We start from the raw sequence: 25,239 nt of genomic DNA on the forward strand, positions 1-25,239 counted from the left end.
CTATGGCCGCCCCTTCATAACCTGAGATCCAGGAGTGGGATGCAACCAGGTGACTCTTGGCCTGGGAAGCAAGACAAAGGCCGGAGGAGGAGCAATGGGCAGGGCAGGGGCCAGGCAGCTGGAAGCGAGTCAGTCTCCACTGACTTGGGGCACAGAGCCCTGGCTCTGGGCTCCCTTCCTCCCAGGGCCAGCCCACAACATTTTGGCACATGAGGTGGGGAGCTCAAATGATGCCCCCATGCCCCCTCGCTTGGGCCAAAACTTTGAAAGGTCTCAATTCTGCCTTCTTCCTGTTCTACTCCTCTCATGGTACTGCTCTGCTACCTACCTTAATAAAGGAGAACTAACAACTTAAAATGCCTTGTTCAAAAATTTTAAGTGTAACCCTTCTGCCTGTCAGAGTTGGCAGCAACATGGGCCGGGTTCAGTATCTAGGGGTTCCGTTTCAATAACACAATGCAAAATCGACTCAAGCCCCCACCCAGTGACCTGGGACAAATATATACCACCCCCCCGGGCGCCTCTAAAAGGCAATACGTCCCCTCTCGCAAGCATAGAGTCCGAGTGTAGCAAAAAACTTTTAATAAAGGAGGGAAACAATGCGGGATTATGTTGGGGAAACACCACAAACAGGATTCATAACACCAACCACGAGTAAAAGACCCACCCCCAAGTAAGTTTGGCAGTGTCCTTTTCCCCTCAGGGTCTTAAGTCCAGCAACCCAATAGTCACCTTCCCCCCACCACAGTTTCTGTCCTTGGTCAGTGCAGCCCCCAGAGTTCAGAAGTTCATCAGCAGAGTTTACCTCCCAGCCTGGGTAGAAGTGAAGGGAGGTATGGGGAGGGGCATCTTACATGCTACCCTGCTCGATGGCCAAGTGCCATGCCTCCCCATGGGGTTCTGCTGCAGTCTTTACCACCAGCCGTGCCTCTCCATCAGCTTCCCAGCTATTCGCTCCCATCTACTCACCAACTTGTCTTCAGGCCCCCCCACTACTTAACACCGCTCTCAACAGCTTCAACTCTTTAGTGATTTCAGCCCTCAGTGATTTTTAACTGATAGCAGGGGGAGCCCCAGTGCTGGTGCACCACTACCCCAAAGTAGGTCTAATGCTTAGACCTAGGTATCAGTGATTTCAACTCTGAAGCATGTAACAAGATTCCTAACAGAGCCCCTATGTAACAAGAGAAGGGGTCAAAATAGTGTTAAGGCCCCACACTACTAAATACACATACCTATCCCCAGCCTCTCTCAATTCCCTGGATTTTGGAACCCATGTCCCTTGCCTAGCAAGTGCTATTTAGTTGAGGGCAAGTCCCTTTGTCATAAAATGCCAAGTACAGTTCTACTGTCCTTGATTCACATAACCAAGATAACAACCCTTTATTACTCCTGCCCCAATAACAGAGACTGGGGATCCCACAGCAGCCAAAATGACCATTTGGGCAAGCAGTCCATCATACTAGGCAGGGTGGGTGTGCCCATGCAAACGAGATCAGCCCCTGAAGTCCTTTTCCACAGCTCACCACCAGATGTCAGGGTAGAGCTCATTCTGACTCTGCTTACATAAGTAACACTTAACTTTCAAGTGCCTGAATAGCAAATGTAACTTTTCTTCTCTGCATAGTAAACACTGGCATTTTTCAAAAAAAGAAAAGGAGTACTTGTGGCACCTTAGAGACTAACAAATTTATTTGAGCATAAGCTTTCGTGAGCTACAGTATCTGTTTGAATAATCAAAGTGGTGCTTTCCGTGTCTTCTTGGTTGCAAAGATTTGAACTGTTGAAGGTCCACAGTCTGGGCCAGCTCATGCTCTATTGAGATGGTTTCAAGGCTGACCAGCCTCTCCTGCATCATTCTGGAGCATAGATGTGTTTTTATTAACTTCAGCTTGGAAAAGCTACGATCTCCACTGGCAACTGTTACAGGAAGTGTTAGAAGTATGCACAGAGCAACAAAAGCATTTGGAAAGAGGATGGCCATCTTATTTGTGCACATATATTCCAGAACAGCCTATGGAGTTGATCCTGCTGAAATGTATCTTGAAAGGGCTTTCAGCTCATTACCTAAATCAGTCATATCAATATCGCGCATGTCATCATGTGTCAACACTGTCTCTAGTGCCCTGCATTGCTGGTGTAGGTCTTCTTCAGGTACAGTGAGGAGTTTTGGAATATCATACAACATCCCAAATATACTGCTGTGTTCCTTGAGCTGCATGAAACGTTCTTCAACTGACTGTATTGCACAATCTAGCACCTGGTTAAAGAATTCAACTTTGAATTGTTGTTTGGGGTTTCTTATGGGATTATCCCGTGCCTTGTAATCAAAATGTCTTCTTCTTTTGTGACTCTTGTATTCTTGAATGGGTGAGAAAATAGTTTCAGTGTGAAGTTCCTCTGCCAACTTCTGTGCACTCTTCAGAACTTTTTGAAATCCCTCATCTGACTGGTAAGACTGTAGGTATGACTTTGCTTTGTCCAGTTGTTCCTTTGCTCCAGATACATCAAGATACATACATTAGAGTCTCTTGCTTATAACATTTATTTCAAACAGTATGTCATGCCACAACACTAAGTCACACAGAAATTTGAAGTTATGTATATTTCTGGTGATTCCATTTCCCTCTGCCGCTGTTCTCCCACAAACAGTTCCTGTCATAGCATTATCCTCCATAATGGCAACTATGGCATCATCTGTCTTCCCAATATGGTGTTTGATAAGCTTTATCACCTCCACTCAACTTTCCCATTGTGTTACACTCAGTGGTTTCAGTGTCAGGGAGGACGTTCCCAGATGTTGCTTCAAAATTTGCCATCGATGAATTGATGCAGAGAAAAATACATAGATGCTTTGAATTACATGAAAAAATTCAGCAGCCTCACTAGAAGCTGATGCTGCATCACTGACCATCAAGTCAATGAATGAGAACTGCACGGGACAAAAAAAGCTCGAGGGTTTAACTCTCGGATCTGTGTCTGCACTCCTCTGTTCTTTCCTCTCATGTTGGCACCATTATCGTTGCCCTGACCTCTCATGTCAGCTATCGCAATTCCCGTATCTTCCAGCTCTTTAAGAAGCACATTTGTCATACCAGCTCCTGTAGTATCATCAATGTCAATAAATTCTAGAAAATGCTCTCTGACAGTCACCATTGCAGGGACATTTTCACTAGGTTCTGTTGTTGTTACAAAACACACCATTAAAGTCATTTGTTCCGTATGGCTGATGTCAAGTGTGCAGTCCAGAATAACAGAGTAATAGCTTGCTGACTTCAGATCTGCCACAATCTTCTGTTTGACTTTTGTTGCCAGTAACTATATGATCTCATTTTGAATTATTTTTCCAAAGTAGTGGTGTGTGTACATTTCTTGGGTGGTGACTCTTCTTAGATGCTCCTGGAGTACAGCATCAGACTCAGCCATCAGCTCCACAATTTTAAGGAAGTTTCCATTGTTTGGCACATACAGCTGATCTGAAGTGCCACATGGTGCTAGGTTTTGGGTAGCAAGCATTCTCACAACGGCAATGAGCCTTTTCAGGACATTTTGCCAGTAAAGAGACTCTGATGCAGTCTTCTCTTGATGCTGATCATCTATGGTGGCCTTTAACCTTAGTCTCATCTCAAGCTCTTTCCACCTATGGAATGAATGCTCTCTGGTGATTTGCGGCCTTCTCATGGCATGCCAGATTTCTAGCCAGATTTTTCCAGTCCTTTGTTTCTGTAGAACCCAATGTGGCTGGAACATTAGACTGGAAGAGTTTGCAACAAAAACAGCATGCAGCATTCTGGGTTTTTGAGTACATAAGCCATGGCCTCTCCACTTTGTCACCATTGGGAATTTCACGCCAGTAATGTGTTGGATGGAAACTTCTATTTTCATTGTCTTTGGGGAACATGAAGTATTTCACTTGCTGTGGCCCATGCAGTACAAGGAAGTCCCTCAAGCTACTGCTCAAATGGGTCCACAGTCCTGGATCATCTAGACCAGGGGTCGGCAACCTATGGCACTCATACCAAAGATGGCATGCGAGCCAGTTTTTAATGGCACACTGCTGCCTGCCGGGTCCCAGCAGCTAGCCCCGCTCAGCCCACTGCTGAACCCAGGGGGAGGGGGAGAAGCAGAGCCAGAGCGCGCTCGCTGCTCCAGGGAGGAGGTAAAGAAGAGGTGGAGATGGGGCCTTGGGGAAGGGGGGTGGAATCAGGGCATATCCCCTCCAGCCCCCTGCCGTGAGCCGCTTTGGGCAGGAGGCTGGGAGCACCCTCAGGACCCAAGCCCACACCCCCAGCCCCCGGCCCTGACCCCTGTACCCCCCCACACAACCCCAGCCCCTGATCCCTGCACCCCCCTCACATACCCCCAGCCCCTGGCCCTGATCCTTGCACCCCCCTCATACACCCCAGCCTCCTGCCCTGACCCCTGCACCCCTCCCATGACCCCAACCCTGACTCCAGCACCCCACACACATACCCAGCCCCCCCACCTCATGCCCTGACTCCTGCACCCCCCACATTCCCACCCCCACCCTGAGCACCAAACGGGAGCTCCTGCACTCCCCCCCCATTCCCACCTGCACCCCTTGCACCAAATAGGAGCTGCCCTTGTAAGCACTCCACACCCAAACCTCCTGCCCCAATCCTGAGCCCCCTCCCTCATTTTAGCTCCTGGCCAGACCCTTCACCCCCAGCTCTGTGCTCAGTGCAGACAAAGAGAAAGAGAATGGGCTAGAAGCAGGGAGGAGGTAGGTACCCACTATATGTGGGCAGGACCAGGATCCCAGACCAGCAGCAGGCTGACCGGGGCGGGGGCAGCACCTGGGCCTCGTCAGTGAGCAGAGAACCGAGGGGCTGGGCACTTCCACCCACCACCTGCTTGCAAAAAGAAAAGGAGTACTTGTGGCACCTTAGAGACTAACAAATTTATTAGAGCATAAGCTTTCGTGAGCTACAGCTCACTTCATCGGATGCACCTGCTTGCAGGCACCTTAGAAGGCAACTTTGGGGGAGAGATCCAGCTGGGAGATGGGTTGATCAGAAGGCGGTCGCTCCCCCAGCCTGGCTGTCCCCCAGCTCCTAGGACCCTGAGACCCACTGGGACACTCTTGGCCGTCGTTGCCCTGAGCTTGAGAGAGACGTCCTGACAGACCAGGCCCGGGGAGGGACCTACCAACAGCACCACCTCCACCAGCCCCCAGGTGGGAGGTGAGTCGGGTTCCTGCTGACAAGCCCCTCCCTCATCATGGGTCCTGTCCCTGCCTGCTGTGTTGTGTCTTTCTCCTGGCCTTTCCCAGCTGCCTTGGGTCAGTGAGTGTCTGGCTGGGCCAGCCCGGGCTGCATCTTCTGGTATGTGGCTCTCTCCTTGTGCAGCTCCCAGCTGCCCTGCCTGGCTCGCCAGCCCCCTCCTGCCCACGGTTCCCAGGTGCCCTGCTGGCTCGCCAGCCCTCTCCTGCCGGCAGTTCCCGGGGCCTGGGAAGCTGGTGTTAATGCCCAGGAGTAACGAGCTTTTGAGCAGGTGGTGACCTGCTGGGGTCGCCGGCTGCTTCCCAAGCTCTGTCACGGAGGACGCGCCATGAACCGATCTCCCCGGCATAGCACTGCCCAGTCCAGGGCAGAGATGCTGGAGCCCCCTGCTGGCCGGGTTGCTGGCATGGTCAGGCCGTTAGGGTGTCTGCCAGGTGGTGCAGTGCCACCCCCTGCTCGGCCCTTGCCGCCCCAGCTGCTTCCAAACCAGGCCATACAGAACCTAGGCATCTCCCACCCAGCAGGGGAGCTCTTCCCTGGGAAGGGCCGCAGGGGCAGGGAGCTCCCCACCCCCACATGACAGGTGCTGCCCCACCCAGCTGCAGGGCAGGGCTCCTGTTCCTTTAGCCCTGGGGACAGCGACCCGCTGGGGCTTCTGCATGTCTTTGTCCCTGGCCAGAGCCCAGGGGTTGGGGGAAGTGCCCAGGGGTTGGTGTGTGTGTATGCAGAACTCATGGGATGGGGGACAAAAGCGCAGGGGTTAATGGGGGTGTGGTGCAGAGCCCAGGAGATGGGGTGGAGTGCGGAGGCCAGGGGATGGGGTCGGGTGCAGTGCCCAGGGGATGGGGCACAGAGCCCAGGGCTGGGGTGCAGAGCCCAGGGGCTGGGGTGCAGAGTCCAAGGGAGTGGGGCGCAGAATCCAGGGCATGGGGTGGGAGGAGCCAGGTCAGCAGTTCACCCTTCATATTGCACCCCACCACTCAAAGCCTCACCTCGGCCCCGGGGGAAGGGGGGTGACAAAATGGGAATTTTCTGTATAATTTTTACGACTCCTGTGTGTGCCTCAGGGTCCCTCCATGGTTTGTATCACTTACCCAGCAGGGGCACAGGGGTTAACGCTGCTCTTGGAGCCAAGCAGAAGCGAGGCCCCTTGCTGGCTGGGTGGCGTGACTGGGTTGCTAAAGAACTGAAACCAACCCAAATCAGCAGAGGGTCCAGAGAGCCAAGGGAAGCCCCAGTGCTGATCACGGGACACTCGTGTCTCCCTGGCCTGCTGTGAACTCAGCACGGCCCTGCCTGGCACCAAGAGGCTGAGTGTGGCAGGCTGCGGCTAAGAGCTGCCTTTGGGGAGAGGCTCAGGGCTCACCTGGGATTGAAAAGGACACCGAGAGCTCAAGCCTGGCCAATGGCTTAGCCCCTGCCTCTCCATGCTAGTCCCCCGGCTGCAGGATGCTGTAGCCAGGTGACTGATTAGTCCTGCTCTCTATGCAAAGGCTGCTGGTGTGGCTGGGAAGGCTCCCTCGGCCAGGCGCCCTGGAGAGGTCCAGTACAAGCCTCCCGCAGGTTGGCCTGGGCTCACTGCAGGAAGCCACAGGGAGAGACGGGGTTGCTGGTGCCAAGGGCATGGCCCTGCCCCTGGGGACGGGCAGGGGGGCCTCAGAGCCCAGCACGTTAAAGGGGTCACTCCCAGGAGACTGGTGACCTAAACCAGACCTTGTGGATCCACAATGGGAAGACGGGCAAACTGGGCAGCCAGGCCAAAGGGGCCAGTCAGCCAGCTACACAGAGCACGGACCCCGGGGGCCCTGCATTGCAGAGCACCCTGTGCTGGGGCTACCGGGGGTTACAGCCCACTGCCCTCTGCAAACAGGGCTCCCCAGAACAGACAGACAAGCAGATGCCGCAGATCCAGCTCCTTCCTCTTTACTGAGGGCTGGGCTCAGACTGATGCCTGCAGCCCGGAGCTCAGTGCCAATGAGAGGGGCAGACGGGCATGATCTCAGGATGGATCCCACAGAGCTCTGCACTGGAGGTTGGGGGGCAGTGCAGGCAGCAGGGGTCTGTCTCTCACAGGGGGCAGTGCATGCTGGGGGTGAGTTCAGCCTGGGGGGATGTCTGTCTCTCAGCAAAGGGGCAGTGCAGGCCAGGGGCCCAGGGGGTCTATCTTTCAGCAGGGTGACGGCAGTGCAGGCTGGGGGGGTCTGTCTCTCAGCAGGGGTAGTACAGGCAGCAGGGGTCTGTCTTTCACCAGGGGGCAGTGTGGGCTGGGATGAGTTCAGGATAGGGGATGTCTGTCTCTCAGTGTGGGGGGGGTCTGTCTCTCAACGGTGGGGGGGGATTACAGGCCGGGGGGGTCTGTCTCTCAGCAAGGGGGGGCAGTGCAGGATGCAAGGGATGTCCCTCAGTGGGGGGTTATTTCAGGCCAGGGGTGTCTGTCTTTCAGCAGGGGGCAGTGTAGGCTGGGAGGGTCTGCCTCTCAGTGGGGAGGTCTGTCAGGGGCAGGGCAGTGTAGGCTGGGGGGGGGGGTCTGTCTCTCAGAATGGGGGCAGTGCAGGCTGGGGTGTTGTGACGCTCTGTATCTTGGGGTAACACCCAGCACCCCCATATTCAACCTTGTAAAATACTTGTGTGTTATCTAATGCAAGTTTGTCATGTCAGGTGTCTTTGGAAGGCTCATGAAATGATGCTGAAATGAGGCTCAGAGAAGAGGAGGCTGCACACCTAAGGGCTATGGAAGAAAAAGAGAGAGAGTGAAAACACCAACTGGACATGCTAGAGAAGCAGAACGAGAACCCCCTGACCCCAACGACCCCCATCCCTCCTAAAATCCACGAATGGGAACACTTATGTTCTGCACAGAGTGAGGCTGATGATATTGCTGAATATCTGACTGCCTTCGACAGGCTGTGTGTAATACAGGAAACCCCTGATGACTAGAGAGTTCCTACCCTGATTGCGAAATTAATGCTCAAAATGTCTTCAAAGGAATGCCTAGTGAAGATGCTTTAGACTATTGTAAATTTGAAGATATTGTTTTGCAAAGGTTTCAGATTACCCCTGAAACAGATAGAGTGAAATTTTGGAATCTTAAGAGGGATATTGGGATGAGTAATGGGGAAGATGTGAACAAAATGAAAGATTTGTTGGGAAAATGGGTGAGGGGCAAAGAGGTGGCGAGTTTTGAGGGGATATTGGATCTTGTTGCTCAAGAGCGTTTCCTAGGCATGTGTCAGGCTGAGATGAAGCAGCGCCTATGGGACACGGATGTAAAGTCTGTGGATGAGATGGCTTTTTTTGCTGATGCCTTCGAACAGACTCAGGCGTCTATTGAGGGCAGGCCACAGAAAGTGGGGTTTAAAACTTGTGGGAAGGGAGGATCCCATTTTGCCCCGGGAAGAGAGAAGGGGGTTGGGAGCCTAAACATTCTCTTACCCAAAACCATTCCTCTAACCCTTATCCCAAATCTCCTGTAAAAGCAGAAGAGCCCAAAAGGTGCTATCAGTGTAATTCCACTGATCACCTGAGGAATAAATGCCCTTTGCTAGGAAGAAGCAGGCAAAGAATAGCTCATTGTTCTGCTGTCCTCAATACAGTGCTGGGAGGGGGACAAACCCAGGGTAACCCCAAAAGGGGAGCTGGATTTTTTGCATATGTACAGTTCTGGGGTTGGGAGACAATTCCCCAAAGGGCCAGTCAATGTGCAGGATCTCCCTGAACACCTATCTTGCTAGAGCCTAAGGCACCAAAATTTCAGAAACATGATTAAATTAAGAGCCCACCCAGAGGGGAACACTGTAGGGAAAGAAAAGCCAGTGACTGATTACATGGGAGAGAGTCAAAGGACACCATGGGTAATGAACAAACTCAAATTACACTGTCTGAACAGAGGATGTGATATCATAAAGATACTTGTAAACACACATCTGTGATAAAAATTTTGGCATTAATGTTAAGTTTTGGGGATAAGAATTTTGACAAAGATGTTAAACCTTATGATAAAGCTACTTTTCAATTAATACCTGTAAACAGCTTTAAAGCTTATCACAGCAGAGAAACCATAAAATCCTGGTTTGCTGTGAGTGAATGGGGAAACTCAAGCGCACTGCCTCATGGCCTTAATGGCTGGATGCCAAGAGAACTATAACACAAATTGCCTTTGAGCTAGTCAGGAACTAACTCTCTTGCAGTAAACTAAGAGGGGAGGTGTGATGCTCTGTACCTCGAGGGAACACCCAGCACCCCCATGCTCATTCTTGTAAAATGATTGTGTGGTATCCAATGCAAAGTTTGTCATGTCGGGTGTCTTCGGAAGGCTCATGATGTACTGAGCATTGTTGTTATAATGATATTATAGTAATTGTCATTACAGTAATTTTATAGTAATGTTATACGTTATAATTTCATGTATATAGTTATGAGGCTGAAAATGTGACCCAGGCAAAAACTCTCTAGGAGCAGAGAGGCAGTTCACACCTCATCAAGGCATGTATGGGACAAACTCAGCCCAGCCTCACAGGAACAAAGGACACTGGCCTAGACAGCAACAAAGGCTCTGTTGGACTCTCTCTTCCTTTGGTCAGTTTGGGACTGTGATGAGGTAATGCTCACCTGAATCTGAAGGGGGGGGGGAGAAGCCAAGAGGGAAGAAAGGACATGCTAAAAGGGAGAGACATTTGCCATGATCTCTCTCTTCCACCTACATCTATAGACACCACCACCAAGCAGCTGAAGAGCTGATCAAAGGGGAGAGCCTGGCTGAAGGGCAACCAGCCAGGCTGTGGTGAGAAGCATCTAAGTTTGTAAGGGCATTGAAAGTGTTAAGATCAGCTTAGAATGCGTTTTGCTTTTATTTCATTTGACCAAACCGACTTGTTATGCTTTGACTTATAATCAGTTAAAAATCTATCTTTTTAGTTAATAAATCTGTATATTTATTCTACCTGAAGCAGTGTGTTTGGTTTGAAGTGTGTCAGAGACTCCCCTTGGGATAACAAACCTGGTACATATCAATTTCTTTGTTAAATTGACAAACTCATATAAGCTTGCAGCGTCCCGCGGGCATAACTGGGGGCAGTGCATCTCAGTGGGAGGGTCTGTCTGTTATGGGGGGGCAGTGCAGGCTGGGGGGGGGGTCTGCTCTCAGCAGGGGGGCAGTGTAGGCGGGTGGGGTCTGTCTCTCAGCAAGGGGGGCAGTACAGGCAGTGGAGGTCTGTCTTTCACCAGGGGGGCAGTGCAGTGAGTTCAGGCTGGGGATGTCTGTCTCTCAGCAAGGGGGCAGTGGAGGCCAGGGGCCCGGGGGTCTGTCTGTCAGCGGGGGGCGGGGGCAGTGCAGGCTGGGAGGGCTCTGTCGCTCAATGGGGGAGTGGCAGTGCAGGCCAGGGGGTCTGTCTCTCAGCAGGGGGGCAGGGGGCAGTGCAGCCCGTGGCATCTGTCTCTCAGCGGGGTGGGGGTGGAGTGCAGGGCAGGGGGGGTGGTCTGTCTCTCAGCAAGGGGGGCAGTGTAGGCCGGAGGGTCTGTCTCTCAGTGTGTGTGTGTAATGCAGGGCGGGGGGGTGGTCTGTCTCTCAGCAAGGGGGGCAGTGTAGGCTGGAGGGTCTGTCTCTCAGTGTGTGTGTGTGTGTGTAATGCAGGGCAGGGGGTGGGTCTGCCTCTCAGCAGAGGTGGGGGCGGCAGTGCAGGACGGCAGGGGGGGATTGTCTCTCAGTGAGGGGTTAGTTCAGGCTGGGGAGGGGGGGGTCTGTCTCTCAGTGGGGGGTTAGTTCAGGCCAGGGAAGGGTACTGTCTCTCAGTGGGGCTCTTTGGTAGGTAGGTATCAGGCGAGGCTGTCAGTGTGGGGTGCAGGGCCCTGCCTGCGCCACACTGGAGGGGGGAGCTGGCTCTGCCCCCGAAGCACCTGGCTGGGCAGCTCCCCTACCAGCTGCCGTACAGCCCCCGCCAGCTCAGCCAGGCTGCCAGCGATGGCTCCCAGCTGGCGACGCTCCTGCTGCTGGGCATGGACGAGGGCGTGCAAGTCCCCCCGCAGCTCCCGCACCACCTGGATCAACTCCTGCAGCTGGGGAGATTTGTAGCCTGGCTCCTGGCAATCCCCCTTCCCCCTGACTGCCCCCAGCCCTGCAGCCAGTACGGGGGCTCTTGTCTCCCACACCATAGTCACTGCCCCCTGGGCAGGGGGTGGAGCAGGGGTGGTGGTGGCCCGAGGGGTGGTGGTGTGGGGAGCAGTGGCCAGGGATGGGAGGGCCAGGGTTGCGGGCATGGTTGGGGGGAAGGCAGTGGCTGGGAGGGCGCGGGTGACAGGGTGTGGCATCTCCAGGACGGGTCCCTGAGGCTGGCCTGGTGTGGCGGCAGCATCTGTGGGATAGGACACAAGGAAGCCACCTGTAAAGCTCCATGCTGGAGAGACACCCTCCCCCTCTCCCCCCGCACGCCACCATGGGGCCTGGCCACCAGCCGCTCACCCGCTGACAACAGCCTTGTCTGCTACTGCACATACCATGGCAGCTCTGGGAGGGAAGTGGGATTTAATGGTTAGAGCTGGGGGAGGGGGAGCTGGGAGCTAGGACTCCTGGGTTCCATCCCAGCTCTGCGAGGGGAGTGGGGTCTAGTGGGTTAGAGCAGAAGGGCTGGGAGACAGGACTCCTGGGTTCCATCCCAGCTCTGTGAGGGGAGTGGGGTTTAGTGGTTAGAGCAGAAGGGCTGGAGCCAGGACTCCTGGGTTCTATCCCAGCCCCGGGAAGGGGCATGAGGTACAGTGGGTTAGGGTGAGAGGGGACATGCTGGCTCGGACTCCAGGGTTTTCTCCCCAGCTTAGGCACTGACTCACTTATAAGAGTCCATGCCTCAGTTTATCCACCTACAAAGGTGGATAACGGTATTTTCCCCTGTGTAAAGGCCTGGGGATCCCAGAAGTGGGACAATATTGGGTGGGTGTCACTGCGGAGAAGGATGGGTTAGGGTTATTGGAGGGCCGGGTCTGGCCCGGCCAGTCTAGGGAGGATGCTATCGCCCCAGGAGGACCTGGTAGAATCCCCCTGACACATGGTGACATTTCCAGTCAGCCTTGGTGTCTAGATGCTGTCCACACACCCTCTGGCCCAGGCCTTTGGACCCCCCCTTCCTGGGACCAGTGCCCCCAGACCCCTACCTGTCTGTGCAGCCGGGGTGCCTGGAAGCCAGGGTGCTGCAGGTGTCTTGGCACAACCTGTCCCATTAATTGCTGGGCTGGCATACTGCGTTCGAGTACCAGGAGGCTCGCCCTGGGGCTGGGAGGGAAAGGCCGGACCCATCCGGGCACTGTGGGTCTCGTCCCGAGGCTGGGTGGTTGTGGGGTCGGAGGGAGCTGGGCCCATCCGGACGCTGTGGGTCTCATCCCGAGGCTGAGTGGTCGTGGGGTCGGAGGGAGCTGGGCCCATCCAGGCGCTGTGGGTCTCGTCCTGAGGCTGGGTGGTCGTGGGGTCGGAGGGAGCTGGGCCCATCCAGGCGCTGTGGGTCTCATCCCGAGGCTGCGTGGTCGTGGGGTTGGAGGGAGCGGGACCCATCCAGGCGCTGTGGGTCTCGTCCCGAGGCTGCGTGGTTGTGGGGTCAGAGGGAGCGGGACCCATCCAGGCGCTGTGGGTCTCGTCCTGAGGCTGGGTGGTTGTGGGGTCAGAGGGAGCTGGGCCCATCCAGGCACTGTGGGTCTCGTCCCAAGGCTGCATGGTTGTGGGGTCCGAGGGAGCCGGGCCCATCCAGGCGCTGTGGGTCTCGCCCCGAGGCTGGGTGGTTGTGGGGTCGGAGGGAGCCGGGCCCATCTGGGAGCTGTGGGTCTCGTCCCGAGGCTGGGTGGTTGTGGGGTCGGAGGGAGCCGGGCCCATCCGGGAGCTGTGGGTCTCGTCCCGAGGCTGGGTGGTTTTGGGGTCGGAGGGAGCCGGGCCCATCCGGGCGCTGTGGGTCTCGTCCCGAGGCTGGGTGGTTGTAGGGTCGGAGGGAGCAGGGCCCATCCGGGAGCTGTGGGTCTCGTCCCGAGGCTGGGTGGTTGTGGGGTCGGAGGGAGCGGGGCCCATCCGGGCGCTGTGGGTCTCGTCCCGAGGTTGCGTGGTTGTGGGGTCGGAGGGAGCTGGGCCCATCCGGGCGCTGTGGGTCTCGTCCCGAGGCTGGGTGGTGGTGGGGTCGGAGGGAGCTGGGCCCATCCGGGCGCTGTGGGTCTCGTCCCGAGGCTGGGTGGTTGTGTAGGAGGTGGTGGGGGCCAGGCCTGGCCAGGTGCTGTGGGCCATGTTTAGAGACTGGGTGGTTGCTGGGATGGGGAAGCTTGAGTCTGTTTGGGCTCTATGGGTCATTGTGAGGATAGGGGTGGTAGTAGGGGAGGCCAGGTCCATCTGGGTGCTGTGGGAGTGGCTGGAAAGGGGGGTGGTTGTGGGGATGGGGGAGGCTAGGCTGGTCCAGGTGCTGTGGAGCTGGCTGGGAGGGTGCGTGGCTTTGGGGATGGGAGTAGGGAGGGCCAGGTATATCTGGGTGCTGTGGGGCTGGCCAGGAGGGTGGGTGGTTGTGGAGGTGGGGATAGGGGAGGCTGGGCCGGTCCAGGTGTTGTGGGGCTGGCTGGAAGTGGGGGTGGTTGTGGGGATGGGGATAGGGATGGCTGGGCTGGTCCAGGTGCTGTGGGGCTGGCGGGGAGGGGGGGTGGTTGTGAGGGTGGGGGGAGGGGAGGCTGGGCCCATCCAGGCGCTGTGGGGCTGGCCGGGTGCGGGGGAGGTTCTGGGGGTATAGGTAGGGATGCCTGGGCTGGTCCAGGTGCTGTGGGGCTGGCTGGGAGTGGGAGTGGGGGTGGCTGGGCTGGTCCAGGCGCTGTGGGGCTGGCCAGGAGTGGGGGTGGGGGTGGCTGGGCTGGTCCAGGCGCTGTGGGGCTGGCCGGGAGTGGGGGTGGGGGTGACTGGGCTGGTCCAGGCACTGTGGGGCTGGCTGGGAAGGGGTGTGGTTGTGGGGGTATAGGTAGGGGTGGCTGGGCTGGTCCAGGCGCTGTGGGGCTGGCTGGGAGTGGGGGTGGGGGTGGCTTGGCTGGTCCAGGCACTCTGGGGATGGCCAGGAGTGGGCGTGGGGGCGGCTGGGCGGGTCCAGGCACTGTGGGGCTGGCCGGGAGTGGGGGTGGCGGTGCCTGGGCTGGTCCAGGCGCTCTGGGGCTGGCTGGAAGGGTGGGTTGCGGAGGCCACAGTCGTCGGGGTGCTATCCCCAGGCCGGTGTGGGGGATGAGGCACGTTGGGGACAGTCCGGGCCCCAGCGCGGGTCCCAAGGGTGGGGGTGGCAGCAGGAGCTCGGTGCCGGATGGCGTCTATGTAAGGAAGGGGACAGACACATGGACGCAGGTTTCCGGAGCGCTCTGGGGCTCAGCTGGGTCTTTCCAGCCCTGCCCCGCCCCAGTGCCCAACAGGCTCCACCCCACGACACCTTCGAGCCCGACCCACTGTGTCCTGCACCACCTGGCAGGGGCAGAACGCACTGACCCTCCCTGGCATTTTGCCAGGACGCCAGGGTTCATACCCTGCCCCACTGACTGTAACAACCAACAGGCCCCGTTCAACACCTCCCCCGATGACCACTGGCCTGCACCACAGCCCAACTGGCACCACCCTGGGCATCGGGGCCAGCACAGACTGCTGGGGACAGCACCCCCTATGGAGCCCCCCACTCCCGGCAGCACAGAACCCCTAGCGCTACCAAGGGCATCGGGGCCACCACAGACACCCTCTCCCATAGACCCCGAGGGCAGGCCCTGGCCACAGCATGCCGCGCAGAGCCACTGGTACCTGTGCGTGTCTCCAATGTTTCGGGGCTGGGCTGCCGGTTCTTTGGGATGGGGCGCTGCACCCCCGGGGCTCTATGGCGTTCAGGACGGAGCCCATCCCTGGGGCTGCTCACCCCCATGGTAGCATCTGTCACAGCCTGGGCTGTGGGGACAAAGCCGCAGAGCTGGAAGGCGGGTAATGTTCCCCATGCAGAACCCCCCCACCCTGATTGCCCTTCCACCTGCAGCCCCAGGGGTTGGGTCCGGATAGTGGATTTCCCCAGGGATGTGCATAGACACCAGGCCAGCACCGGCGCAGTGAGCCGCTCGCTGGGCCCTGCCAGCTCCACAGGGTGGGGGACAGAACAGGGCCCTGCTGCTCCAGCCAATGGAGACTCCCCTCCTTTGCCTGCAGTGCAGGGCCTCTGACACAGAGCTGTGCTGCCAATTCTCTCCTGCTCCCCACACCGTACAGCCCCAGTTCAGTCTGCTCAGCCCTACCCAACACTGCCCAGCCTACCCGGATGGTTCCCCAGCTCAGTCTGCCCAGCCTGGCCCCACACCACCCAGACCACCCCAGTGCTGCCCCAGCTCAGTCTGCCCAGCCTAGCCCCACACCACCCAGACCACCCCGGCGCTGCCCCAGTTCAGTCTGCCCAGCCCGGCCCCACACCACCCAGCCCACCCTGGCACTGCCCCAGCTCAGTCTGCCCAGCCTACCTCACACCATCCACCCAAACCCAGCCCTGCCCCAGCTCATCAGTCTGCCCAGCCCGGCCCCCACCGCCCACCCAAACCCAGCCCTGCCCCAGCTTATCAGTCTACCCATCCCGGCCCTCCACCACCGACCCAAACCCAGCCCTGCCCCAGCTCAGTCTGCCCAGCCCGGCCCCACACTGCCCAGAGCAGCACTAAGATCCATGGCCCTGTATTTGAAAGGCTGAAATAAACTGAACTATAGAAAGTTAAAAGAAAAGGAGTACTTGTGGCACCTTAGAGACTAACAAATTTATTAGAGCATAAGCTTTCGTGAGCTACAGCTCACTTCATCGGATGCATCCGATGAAGTGAGCTGTAGCTCACGAAAGCTTATGCTCTAATAAATTTGTAGGTCTCTAAGGTGCCACAAGTACTCCTTTTCTTTTTGCGAATACAGACTAACACGGCTGCTTCTCTGAAACCTATAGAAAGTTAAAGTCACTTGTAAAGCCCCTGTTAACAAGAACATAAGAACAGCCATTGGGTCAGCTCAATGGTCCATCTAACACACTCATTGCACAACACACTGCCCCACACCACCTAACGCAGCACTAACACTATCTGTCTATCCCCATACACCCCCCATCTATCCATCCCCATACACCTCCTCTATCTCTCTATCTATCCCCATACACCCCCTCTATCTATCTTCATACACCCCCTCTTTCTATCTATCCGCATACAGCCCCTCTATCTATCTATCTATCCCCTTTGTAGCCTATGTTAATTAGAAATTAGGGTTTGGCCTAACCCTTTCCCCAAGCTCCTACTCCCGCCCTGCCTCTTCCCGCCCCCACTCCACCCCTGCCCCGCCTCTTCCCACCCGGTTCCACCCCTTCCCCCCCCCCAGCGTTCCCTGTCCTCACTCCTCCTCCTCCCTCCCAGTGCCTCCTGCACACCGAGGAACAGCTGAGTGCAGGAGGCACTGGGAGGGAGGGGGAGGAGTTGATCAGTGGGGCCACCAGCAGAAGGGAGGCACTGTGGGGGAAGGGCGGGAGCTGGCTGTGGTGGGTGCTAAGCACCCACTAACTTTTTTTCGTGGGTTCTCCAGCTCTGGAGCACCCATGGAGTTGGTGCCTATGAAAGAAACAGTTTTGCTGCATAGCAGTGAACCTCCAAAGGGCACCACTAGGTTCACTTCACTCTGTTGTCGGTGGTACACTCATCCATCTTTGCGTGCGAGTATAACCGCTGTGCTGCGTATGTGGCAATCACATGCCGCCTTATTGAAAAGGAAAATGATTAGTTAAGCAGAGCTTGGTTTTATCCCTCCAAGTGCTGCCCTGTGGCCTTCTACTGACCACGGCTTGTCAGCGCTCCAGAGGCTCGACCCTGAAAGTTAAGCTGGGTTTCATTGCACCTTTATCCTTAACAACTTCATATTAATAGCAATTGGGAATATTTCAGTATAAAGGTTACAAAAGGTTGCACCTGACAAACTAACCCTCAGTCTCCATACACCCCATCTGACCAGCCATCTGTCCCCATGTGCACACCCTGATAACAACACCGCTCCCCCACTCTGCCCTCTCCATCCCTAGATCTCACAGCACTTTACAAGGGAGGTGGGTAGCCACAGCCTAGCCCCAGCCCATGGGGAAGGGGGCTGGGAGATAGGACAGGCAGGGGACACGGGGGCAGAGGGGCAGAGCAAGGATGAGGGCATAACCCAGCCTGGTTCTTTGCCCAGGGGCTGGTTGCTGGCCCCTGGGGGCTCAGGCCCAGCCCAAGAGGGCATCATCCACAGCACTGGTGGGCCCCTGGCTGGTCGCTTTGGCAGTGAGGCCAGGGCTGTTCGAGCTGCAGGTGTCCCCTACAGGGGAAGGGGGGCAGGGAGTGTCTTCCGGGCAGATGTGCTGGGGAGATCTAGACAGACAGGAGTGGAAAAAACAGGTGCTCCTGTGCTGGGTGGAGCGCTTGGAGCCGAAGCTGGAGCCAGAGCCAGGGCCAGGGCAGGACGGGTACAGCGAGGGTGGCTGGGCAGCTCGAGCTGCAGGTTCCCAGACTGACCTGAGGGTCCAGCAGTGGGCAGCTCTGGCTCTCCTGAGGGCGGGGGGCTCTGTGTGGTCCCCTTTGGCTGGGCGGCCTCCCGGGGACTGGTGCCCTCCAGCAACGACAACGGCTTCCACTTCCCTGGATTACAGAGCAGCCAGCTCAGCATCCCCCACCAGCCAAGACCCTCCTCACCCCCTGCCAGCCGGACCCCCTCACCCACTGCCAGCCAGGATCCCCTGCCAGCCGGACCCCCCTCATCCCCCACCAGCCAGACCCCCTCACCCCCCACCAGCCAGGATCCCCCGCCAGCCAAGACCCCCCCTCACACCCCACCAGCTGGACCCCCCTCACTCCCTGCCAGCCAGGACCCTCCTCACCCCTCTGCCAGCTGGACCCCCCTTGTCCCCCGCCAGCCAGACCCCCTCACCCCCCCACCAGCCAGGATCCCCCGCCAGCCAAGACCCCTCTCACACCCCACCAGCTGGACCCCCCTCACTCCCCGCCAGCCAGGACCCCTCTCAGCCACTGCCAGCCAGGACCCCCTGCTAGCTGGACCCCCCTCGTCCCCCGCCAGCCAGACCCCCTCACCCACTGCCAGACAGGACCCACTGCCAGCCGGACCCCCCTCACCCCCTGCCAGCCGGACCTGCCCCAGGCACATGGGAAACAGGAGCCCAGCCAGCATCAGAGGGACAGCCTGGCAGTGGGGAGTGCAGGGCTGGCTGGACTGCAGGGGTGGACTGAGGGGCACATGGGAGGCTGAGGGCTGGCTGGGTGGGTGGGGCAGGATGGGGGGCAGATGGGGGGCTGAGGGCTGGCTGGGTGAGTGGGGGTGGGATGGGGTGGGATGGGAGGCTGAGGGCTGGCTGGGTGGGTGGGGCAGGATGGGGGGCAGATGGGAGGCTGAGGGCTGGGTGGGTGGGGTGGAACGGGGGGTGAGGGCTGGCTGGGTGGGTAGGGTGGGATGGGGGGCAGATGGGGGAACTGTGGGCTGGCTGGACTGGAGGGGTGAACTGGAGGGGCACATGGGGAACAGAGGGCTGGGTGGGCGGGTGGGGCGGGATGTGGGGGCAGATGGGGAGCTGAGGGCTGGCTGGGTGGGTGGGGCGGGATGGGGGGCAGATGGGAAGCTGTGGGCTGGCTGGACTGGAGGGGTGGACTGGAGGGGCACATGGGGGGCTGAGGGCTGGCTCGGCGGGTGGGGCAGGATGTGGGGCAGATGGGGAGCTGTGGGCTGGCTGGATTGGAGGTGTGGACTGGAGGGGCTGATGGGGGGCTGAGGGCTGGCTGGGAGGGTGGGGCTGGGGGACAGCTGGGGGACTGAGGACTGGCTGGGCAGGTGAAGGTTGGGGCAAATGAGGGGCTGAGGGCTGGTTGGGTGGGTGGGGGTGGGATGGGGCAGACTAAGGGCTAGTGTGCCAAGGTAGGAGTTGCCGGGACTACGTTTCTGACGGGCAGGCATGGCAGAGCCTTACTGGGCTAGGGAGGGCTGCCAGGGGCAGGGAGGGAAGCTGCTCTGGGGCAGAGCAGGAGAGAGGAAACCACGGTGGCACGGTTCCTTCAAGACAGCCCTGGCTTGGCCACTCTGGACAACGTCCTGCTACCCTAAGGCCTGCCCCACGCCAAGTGTCACTGTCAATCCCGGCTGAGGTGCAGGAATCCCTGCAGGGCGGCCCAGGCTCTCCCAGGAGTCTCTCAGCTGGACGCACTGGGCAAAGCTTGCCGGGTGGAGCAGGAGGGCTGGACCCCAGAGGTTCAGTCTCGGAGGTGGTGAGGCTAGTGTGGCTGATCCTGGAGGAAGATTGGGACCCCTTGGGGGTCTGGCACACTGATGGGTTCCTTCAAGGGACTGTCTAATGCAAGATCCTGAGGATCAGGGACAGATGGGTTGGGAGCTAGCAGGGGGATGGCTCTGGGTTGGGATGGGGCAGGTTGGAGGCTGGACTAGGGAGTGGGTTAGTGACTGGTTGGTGATTGGCTGGCCCGGAACGGGGGGCTGGCTGGGGAGGGTAATCCCCACCGCTCACTCACCTGGTAGCACTGCCTGTGGGGATACCTGGGCTGGTGCCTGTGTCTCCTCTTGTGCCGCTGAAGGGGGCCGGGGCCGGGGCCTGGGCCTGGGCCTGGGCCGGGGCTTCTGCATCCGTGGCTTCTGCATTCGTGGCTTCTGCATCCGTGGCTTCTGCATTCGTGGCTGTGGGGCCATGGGCTTGGCAAAGTGCTGCCTCACATGGGCCAACTCATCTGTGAAAGAGATGGAGGAGAACCTAGCAACCTGAGGGGGTTGGCACAAACACACTCCAAGAGATATACACACACTGTGCATGCTCTACACAGACACATTGCATGCACACTGCACAGAACACTGCAAATGTACACTGCACATGCACAATTCACACTGCACACACATGTATAAACTGCACACACACACAGCACTATGCACATGCACATTGCACACACACACACTGCTACACACACAGATTGTACACTGCACGCACATGCATACACTGCACACACAAACCGCTGCCCACACACACATTGCACACACACACTGTATGCACACGTGCACTGTATGCATACACGCTGCACAAAAATGCACACTGCATACACACGCTGCATGCACATACACGTGCACACATTATGCACATGGACACACAGCGCACACATAAGATGTACAGAGGTTAAATATGCTGAGAATAGCTTGGTAAGAGCTATATGCTCCCCTGCGCCTTTGATCAGGTGCTCTCCCTCTGTTCCCCTAACGAGGGTACTGAAGAAAGTTGCGAGATGGCCCTGGCTCATCCCATCACTTGCCCACAATCTATGGGCAAGCAGGATCTCAATGAGCTCTTCCCTATCCTCTAGTGATGAACTAGGGGGAAAGATGCGAGGAACAGGCTGTATTTGCATAGACACCGCCTCCTTTATCTAGGCACTCAGCAGACAGCTGCTTGGCCAAAGTGATCCATTTGGGCTGTTAAGGGTTAAAAAGTCTTGGATGCAGGGCATCTTATTGCAGGAGTAAAGGGCAGCAGACCTGTACGTAGCCTGCCCTGACTGAGAGGGTCTCCCTAATCTCCTCACTAAGCGGGCACAGTGATGCCAAACCGCAGGGAAAAGCAACAGGGGCTGGAACAGAGGTTTCTAGCTGGGGGTTAAAGCATTTTAGCTACTGTTTGATCCTTCTCCAGGGTGTAAAGAGAGCCCTGAGTGGACTTCACAGAGAGGCCTGGCTTCTGCTCAGCGCTCACTAGAGCCGGACTTGGGGATGAGCAGGTCTCTGAGCCTTGGAGCAGGTGTCGGGACAGTGGTGTGGTGAAAGCAAGGCAGAGGCTGCAGCAGTGAGGTTCCTCACTGTCCAGTGAAATCCCCACGGATGGGGCATCAGACCACGACATTGCAGCTAGCGGCAGTGATAGACGTGCAGTAACAGAGGTATTGCCCAACCCCCCTTCAGGAGCGGGAGCTGAACCCTGTGAATGCCCCCCGAATTCTGGGAGTTCGCCCACCTCAGACAACCAACCGCAAGTGGGGTGCAGCGCAGGGGAAGGGGAGTGGCATATTAAAGGGACACTTGTCCATTGTACTTTCACACTGATGTGTGGGAAACTGAGGCAAAGGACACTGCCGGGCGGGTGTTTTACTTACCAATTGCTTACTTGGGAGTCACTGTTGTGGTGTCTTCTCAAATTAATGCTGGTTTCCTTTTGCCTTTTCTTAGAAGTTTTCTCTTCTATACTGTTCGCAGACTCAAGAGCTTGTAAGGGGGAAGCACTGCCTCTTGGAGGCACATGGGGAGGCGTTAACTTTTCCCAGATTTCTGGGTGGGGGCTTGAACCAGTTCTGTTTTGTGGTGTTAAGAGGAACCCCTAGATATTGAACCTGGCCCTTGTCACTGCCACCACGAGCTGGCAGCAGGGTTACACGTCTTTTAGACACATTGGCTAAGGAATTTCCATGAGCCCAGGACTAAGAGATGTGATGGTTAAACCAAATCTACATCCAGCTCAGTGACCAAGCAAGTCTGACAGCCACCTAGGAACAGAGCTTCTCTCCCTCTGTCCAACTAGAGAGACCCTCCAAGGTTCAACACACAGGGGGAGCCCCGGCTGCCAGGGGTAAGTCAAGCGTTAGAGAGGAGTGTAAAAAAACCCATCTAGGAAGAACTCACTGTGCACCCAGACAGCTGAATGGCCTGGCGAGCAAACTAGCTGAACTCCAGCGAACAGACACATATCTCACGCCCAACTAGCCACTGTTCCTTTGTGTGCCTCACGAACCCCATCGACAGCTCTTCTTGGGCAAACCCTTGGTCGTGTTCCTTCACACATTCACAGGCCAGAGAATTGCCCCGAATGGATTCCTGTATGCACTGCAGCGAAGTGCCTCTTGTTCTCCATTCAGTAGGGGGACATCCAGGCTGGGCCCTGCATTCAAAGGCCCGATCCAGGGTTTTGTTTCTAGCGTCCTGCTCTAGAAGTGTGATGAGGGGTCCAGCCCAGGGAGGGGAAGGGAAGAATGCCAGATCTTGGCTCCTACTCAGGGTATAACTTTGGAATATTAAAAGAAACTGCTTAACGGAGGGATCCCAATGAACCGTCAGGCTAATTCTGATTTACTTGGAATGAACCAAACCCTCCGGCTCAGCGCAGCATGGAGGAAATGTGCCACACACCAGTGCCATCTGCTGATGGAAGCAGCAGAGAAACCGAGAGAGCTAAAATCTGGGTGCCGGTTGGCGAGAGCCCAGTGCAAGAGACGAGAGATTCCCCCCCACACACACACGTTACCTGTACACACCACACCAGCGTCCTCCGCGTGCTGGCAGTCGTGCACGCCCCATGGTGCAGCCAGACACTGGCTCAGCGCCGACTCATTGCCCTGGCACCGCACGTTGTCCAGCCAGATGGGACCGCTGCCCTCACCAAAAAAGGCCCCTCTGGGGGCAGAGAGTGGGTCTCCGCAGCCGAGCTCCCGGCACACCACAGCCGCGCCTGGCAGCGCCCACATGTCATCACACACTGTGCCCCAGCGGCCCTGGTGGAAAACCTCCAGCCGCCCGGAGCAGGAACCAGTGCCACCCACCAGCCGCAGCACGGCACCCCCTGGGGAGAGAGCAGAGATCAGCTCCTCCACCCCGGGAAGAGAGCAGGAATCTGAGAGGGCAGTTTGTTTGGGGGTAGGTAGCTCTGGGGAGGAGATAGCTCTGGGAGGTAGTTGGTCCTAGAAGGCTAGGTAGCTTTGGGAGGTAGGTAGTTTGGGGGGTGGGGAGGTAGTTCTTGGGAGGCTAGTTCTGGGAGGGGAAGGTAGCTTTGGGGAAGTAAGTAGTTTGGGGGGGGAGGAATAGCTCTGAAAGATAGTTGTTCCTAGGGAGGTAAATAGCTCTAAGGTAGGTAGTTTGGGGGAGGGAAGGTAGCTCTGGGGGAGGGATAGCTCTGGGGTGTAGTAGCTCAGGGGGAGGTAGCTGCGGGGTAGAGGTAGTTTTGGTGAATAGTTTATTGGGGGGTAGGTAGCTCTGGGGGGAAGTAGCAAGTTGTGGGGGAGGTAGCTCTGGGAAGTAGTTTGTCAGGGTGGTATGTAGTTCTGGGGAGGAGGTAACTCTGGGGAATACTTTGTCGGGTAGTAGGGGAGGTAGCTCTGGGGGAGGTGTAGCAAGTTGCTGGGGAGGTAGTTCTGTGGGGGAGGCAGTTCTGGGGAATAGCTGGGAAGGTAGTTCTGGGGGAGGTAGCTCTGAGGAAGGGGTAGCTCTGGGGGGTAGTTGGTCCTAGGCAGATAGGTAAGTCCTGGGGGTGATAGCTTGGGGGCATACCTGTGCAGATGACGCTGGCATCCTCATCATGCTGGCAGTTGGTGTGCCCCCAGGGCCGTGCCCGGCATTGCCGCAGGGACATCTCCGTCCCACTGCAGCCCACATCATCCAGCCAGATGGGGCCAGTGCCAGTCCCAAAATGCGCCCCCCCCAGGGGCAGCCTGCACTGCGCCACAGCCCAGCTCCCGGCACACCACGGCACCTTCCAGCAGCCCCCAGCCGTCATCACACACCGAGCCCCACTGGCTCCCGTGAAGCACCTCCAGACGCCCCGCGCAGCTGTGGGGGCCCCCCACAAGCCGCAGGGGGGCACCACCTGCAGGGCAGATAATAGATCACCAGGGGATGGGGATCACAGAGGGGCCCCATAGGCCAGACTAAGAGGCTGGGGGCTCTCTGTAGAGGAAGGGGCACCACTGGCCAGGCTGGGGCATGGGGGGAGGTCTTTCCAAGGGAAGGGATCCCCACTGCCCAGGCTGATGGGTGGGGGCAAGTCTCTGACAGGGTCATGGCTTTGGCATGCTTGGTGACATCAGAGCAGACAGAAGGGGAAGCTTGTAGATTCAGAGATCTCAAGGCCAGAAGGGACCACTTTCATCATCTAGTCTGACCTCCTGCATAGCACAGACCAGAGAACGTCCCCAAAATAATTCCTCGAGCAGATTGGGTGTTTTTGTAAACAATCTTGAGTCAAAAATTGTCCATGATGGAGAATCCACAACCACCCATGGTAAATTGTTCCAATGCTTCATTACTCTCACTGTTAAAAATGTACATCTTAGTTCCAGTCTGAATTTGTCCAGCTTCAACTTTCAGCCACTGGATCGTGTTAGACCTTCCTCTGCTAGACTGAAGAGCCCATTATTAAATATTTGTTCCCCACGTAGATATCTATAGTCTGTGATCATCCTCCCTTAACCTTCTCTTTGTGAAGCTAAATAGATCGAGCTCCTTGAGTCTGTCACTCTGAGGCAGGTTTCCTAACCCTTTAATCGGTGTGGCTCTTCTTTGACCCCTCTCCAATTTATCAATATCCTTCTTGAATTGTGGGCACCAGAACTGGTTGATCACAGAAGTGGTTGCATCAGTGCCAAGTATAGAGGTAAAAATGCCTTTCTACTTCTACTTGAGATTCCCCTCCATCCCAGCATCTCATTAGCCCTTTTGGTCACAGCTTCACACTGGAAGCTCATGTTCAGCCAATTATCCACCACAATCCCCAAATCTTTTTCAGAGTCACTGCTTCCCAGGAGAGTTCACCATGTAAGTATGGCATTTTTTGTTCCTAGATTAATACAGCCATATTAAAACACATATTGTTGCTTGCACCCAGTTTATCAACTAATCCAGATCGCTCTGTATCCGTGACGTGTCCCCTTCATTATTTACCACTCCCCCAATATATGCGTCATTTGCAAACTTTATCAGTGATGATTTTATGTTTTCTTCCAAGTCATTGATAAAAATGTTAAGGAGCATAGGGCCAAGACCTGAACCTAGTGGGATCACACTTGAAACACTGCTGCTCGTTGATGATTCCCTCTTTACAGTTACATTTTGAGACCAATCAGCTAGCCAATTTTTAATCCATTTAATGTGTGCCATGTTAATTTTATATTGTTTTGTTTCATTCTAGTTGGTCATAGAATCATAGAAGATTAGGATTGCAAGAGACCTCAGGAG

General features: G+C 56.7%; 2 protein-coding genes and 1 long non-coding RNA gene across 3 annotated transcripts in view; 1 reads left to right on the forward strand and 2 right to left on the reverse strand.

Moving 5' to 3' along the window:
* LOC119846873 (CD5 antigen-like) overlaps positions 1-25,239 on the reverse strand; it is a 40,411-nt gene that overhangs the window by 6,649 nt on the left and 8,523 nt on the right. The window contains 4 exon segments of the mRNA XM_043501306.1: positions 5,154-5,165; positions 22,538-22,852; positions 23,557-23,707; positions 23,709-23,872. Coding sequence (XP_043357241.1) covers positions 5,154-5,165; positions 22,538-22,852; positions 23,557-23,707; positions 23,709-23,872 — 642 coding nt within the window.
* Positions 7,183-8,053, forward strand: LOC122457276. Its single transcript, XR_006276746.1, has 2 exons — positions 7,183-7,301; positions 7,902-8,053. It is a non-coding gene; the product is annotated as an uncharacterized LOC122457276 (long non-coding RNA).
* On the reverse strand, positions 10,945-13,673 carry LOC122457265 (vegetative cell wall protein gp1-like). The gene is made up of 2 exons (XM_043501288.1): positions 12,384-13,673; positions 10,945-11,590 (listed from the first exon to the last, which is right to left on the reverse strand). The coding sequence occupies exons 1-2, from the start codon at positions 13,591-13,593 to the stop codon at positions 11,055-11,057; spliced, it is 1,746 nt and encodes a 581-aa protein (XP_043357223.1). The 5' UTR covers positions 13,594-13,673; the 3' UTR covers positions 10,945-11,054.

The sequence above is a fragment of the Dermochelys coriacea genome, chromosome 23 (genome assembly GCF_009764565.3).
Source record: "Dermochelys coriacea isolate rDerCor1 chromosome 23, rDerCor1.pri.v4, whole genome shotgun sequence".
NCBI lineage: Eukaryota > Metazoa > Chordata > Testudines > Dermochelyidae > Dermochelys > Dermochelys coriacea.

What these genes read in the sequence shown, in the direction of transcription:
- LOC122457265 (XM_043501288.1), bottom strand. Translation starts at nt 13,593, where the DNA reads ATGGACCTGGCCTCCCCTACTACCACCCCTATCCTCACAATGACCCAT. An exon ending in CACCCCGGCTGCACAGACAG is followed by an intron (nt 11,591 to 12,383) that starts GTAGGGGTCTGG and finishes CCTATCCCACAG; the next exon opens with ATGCTGCCGCCACACCAGGC.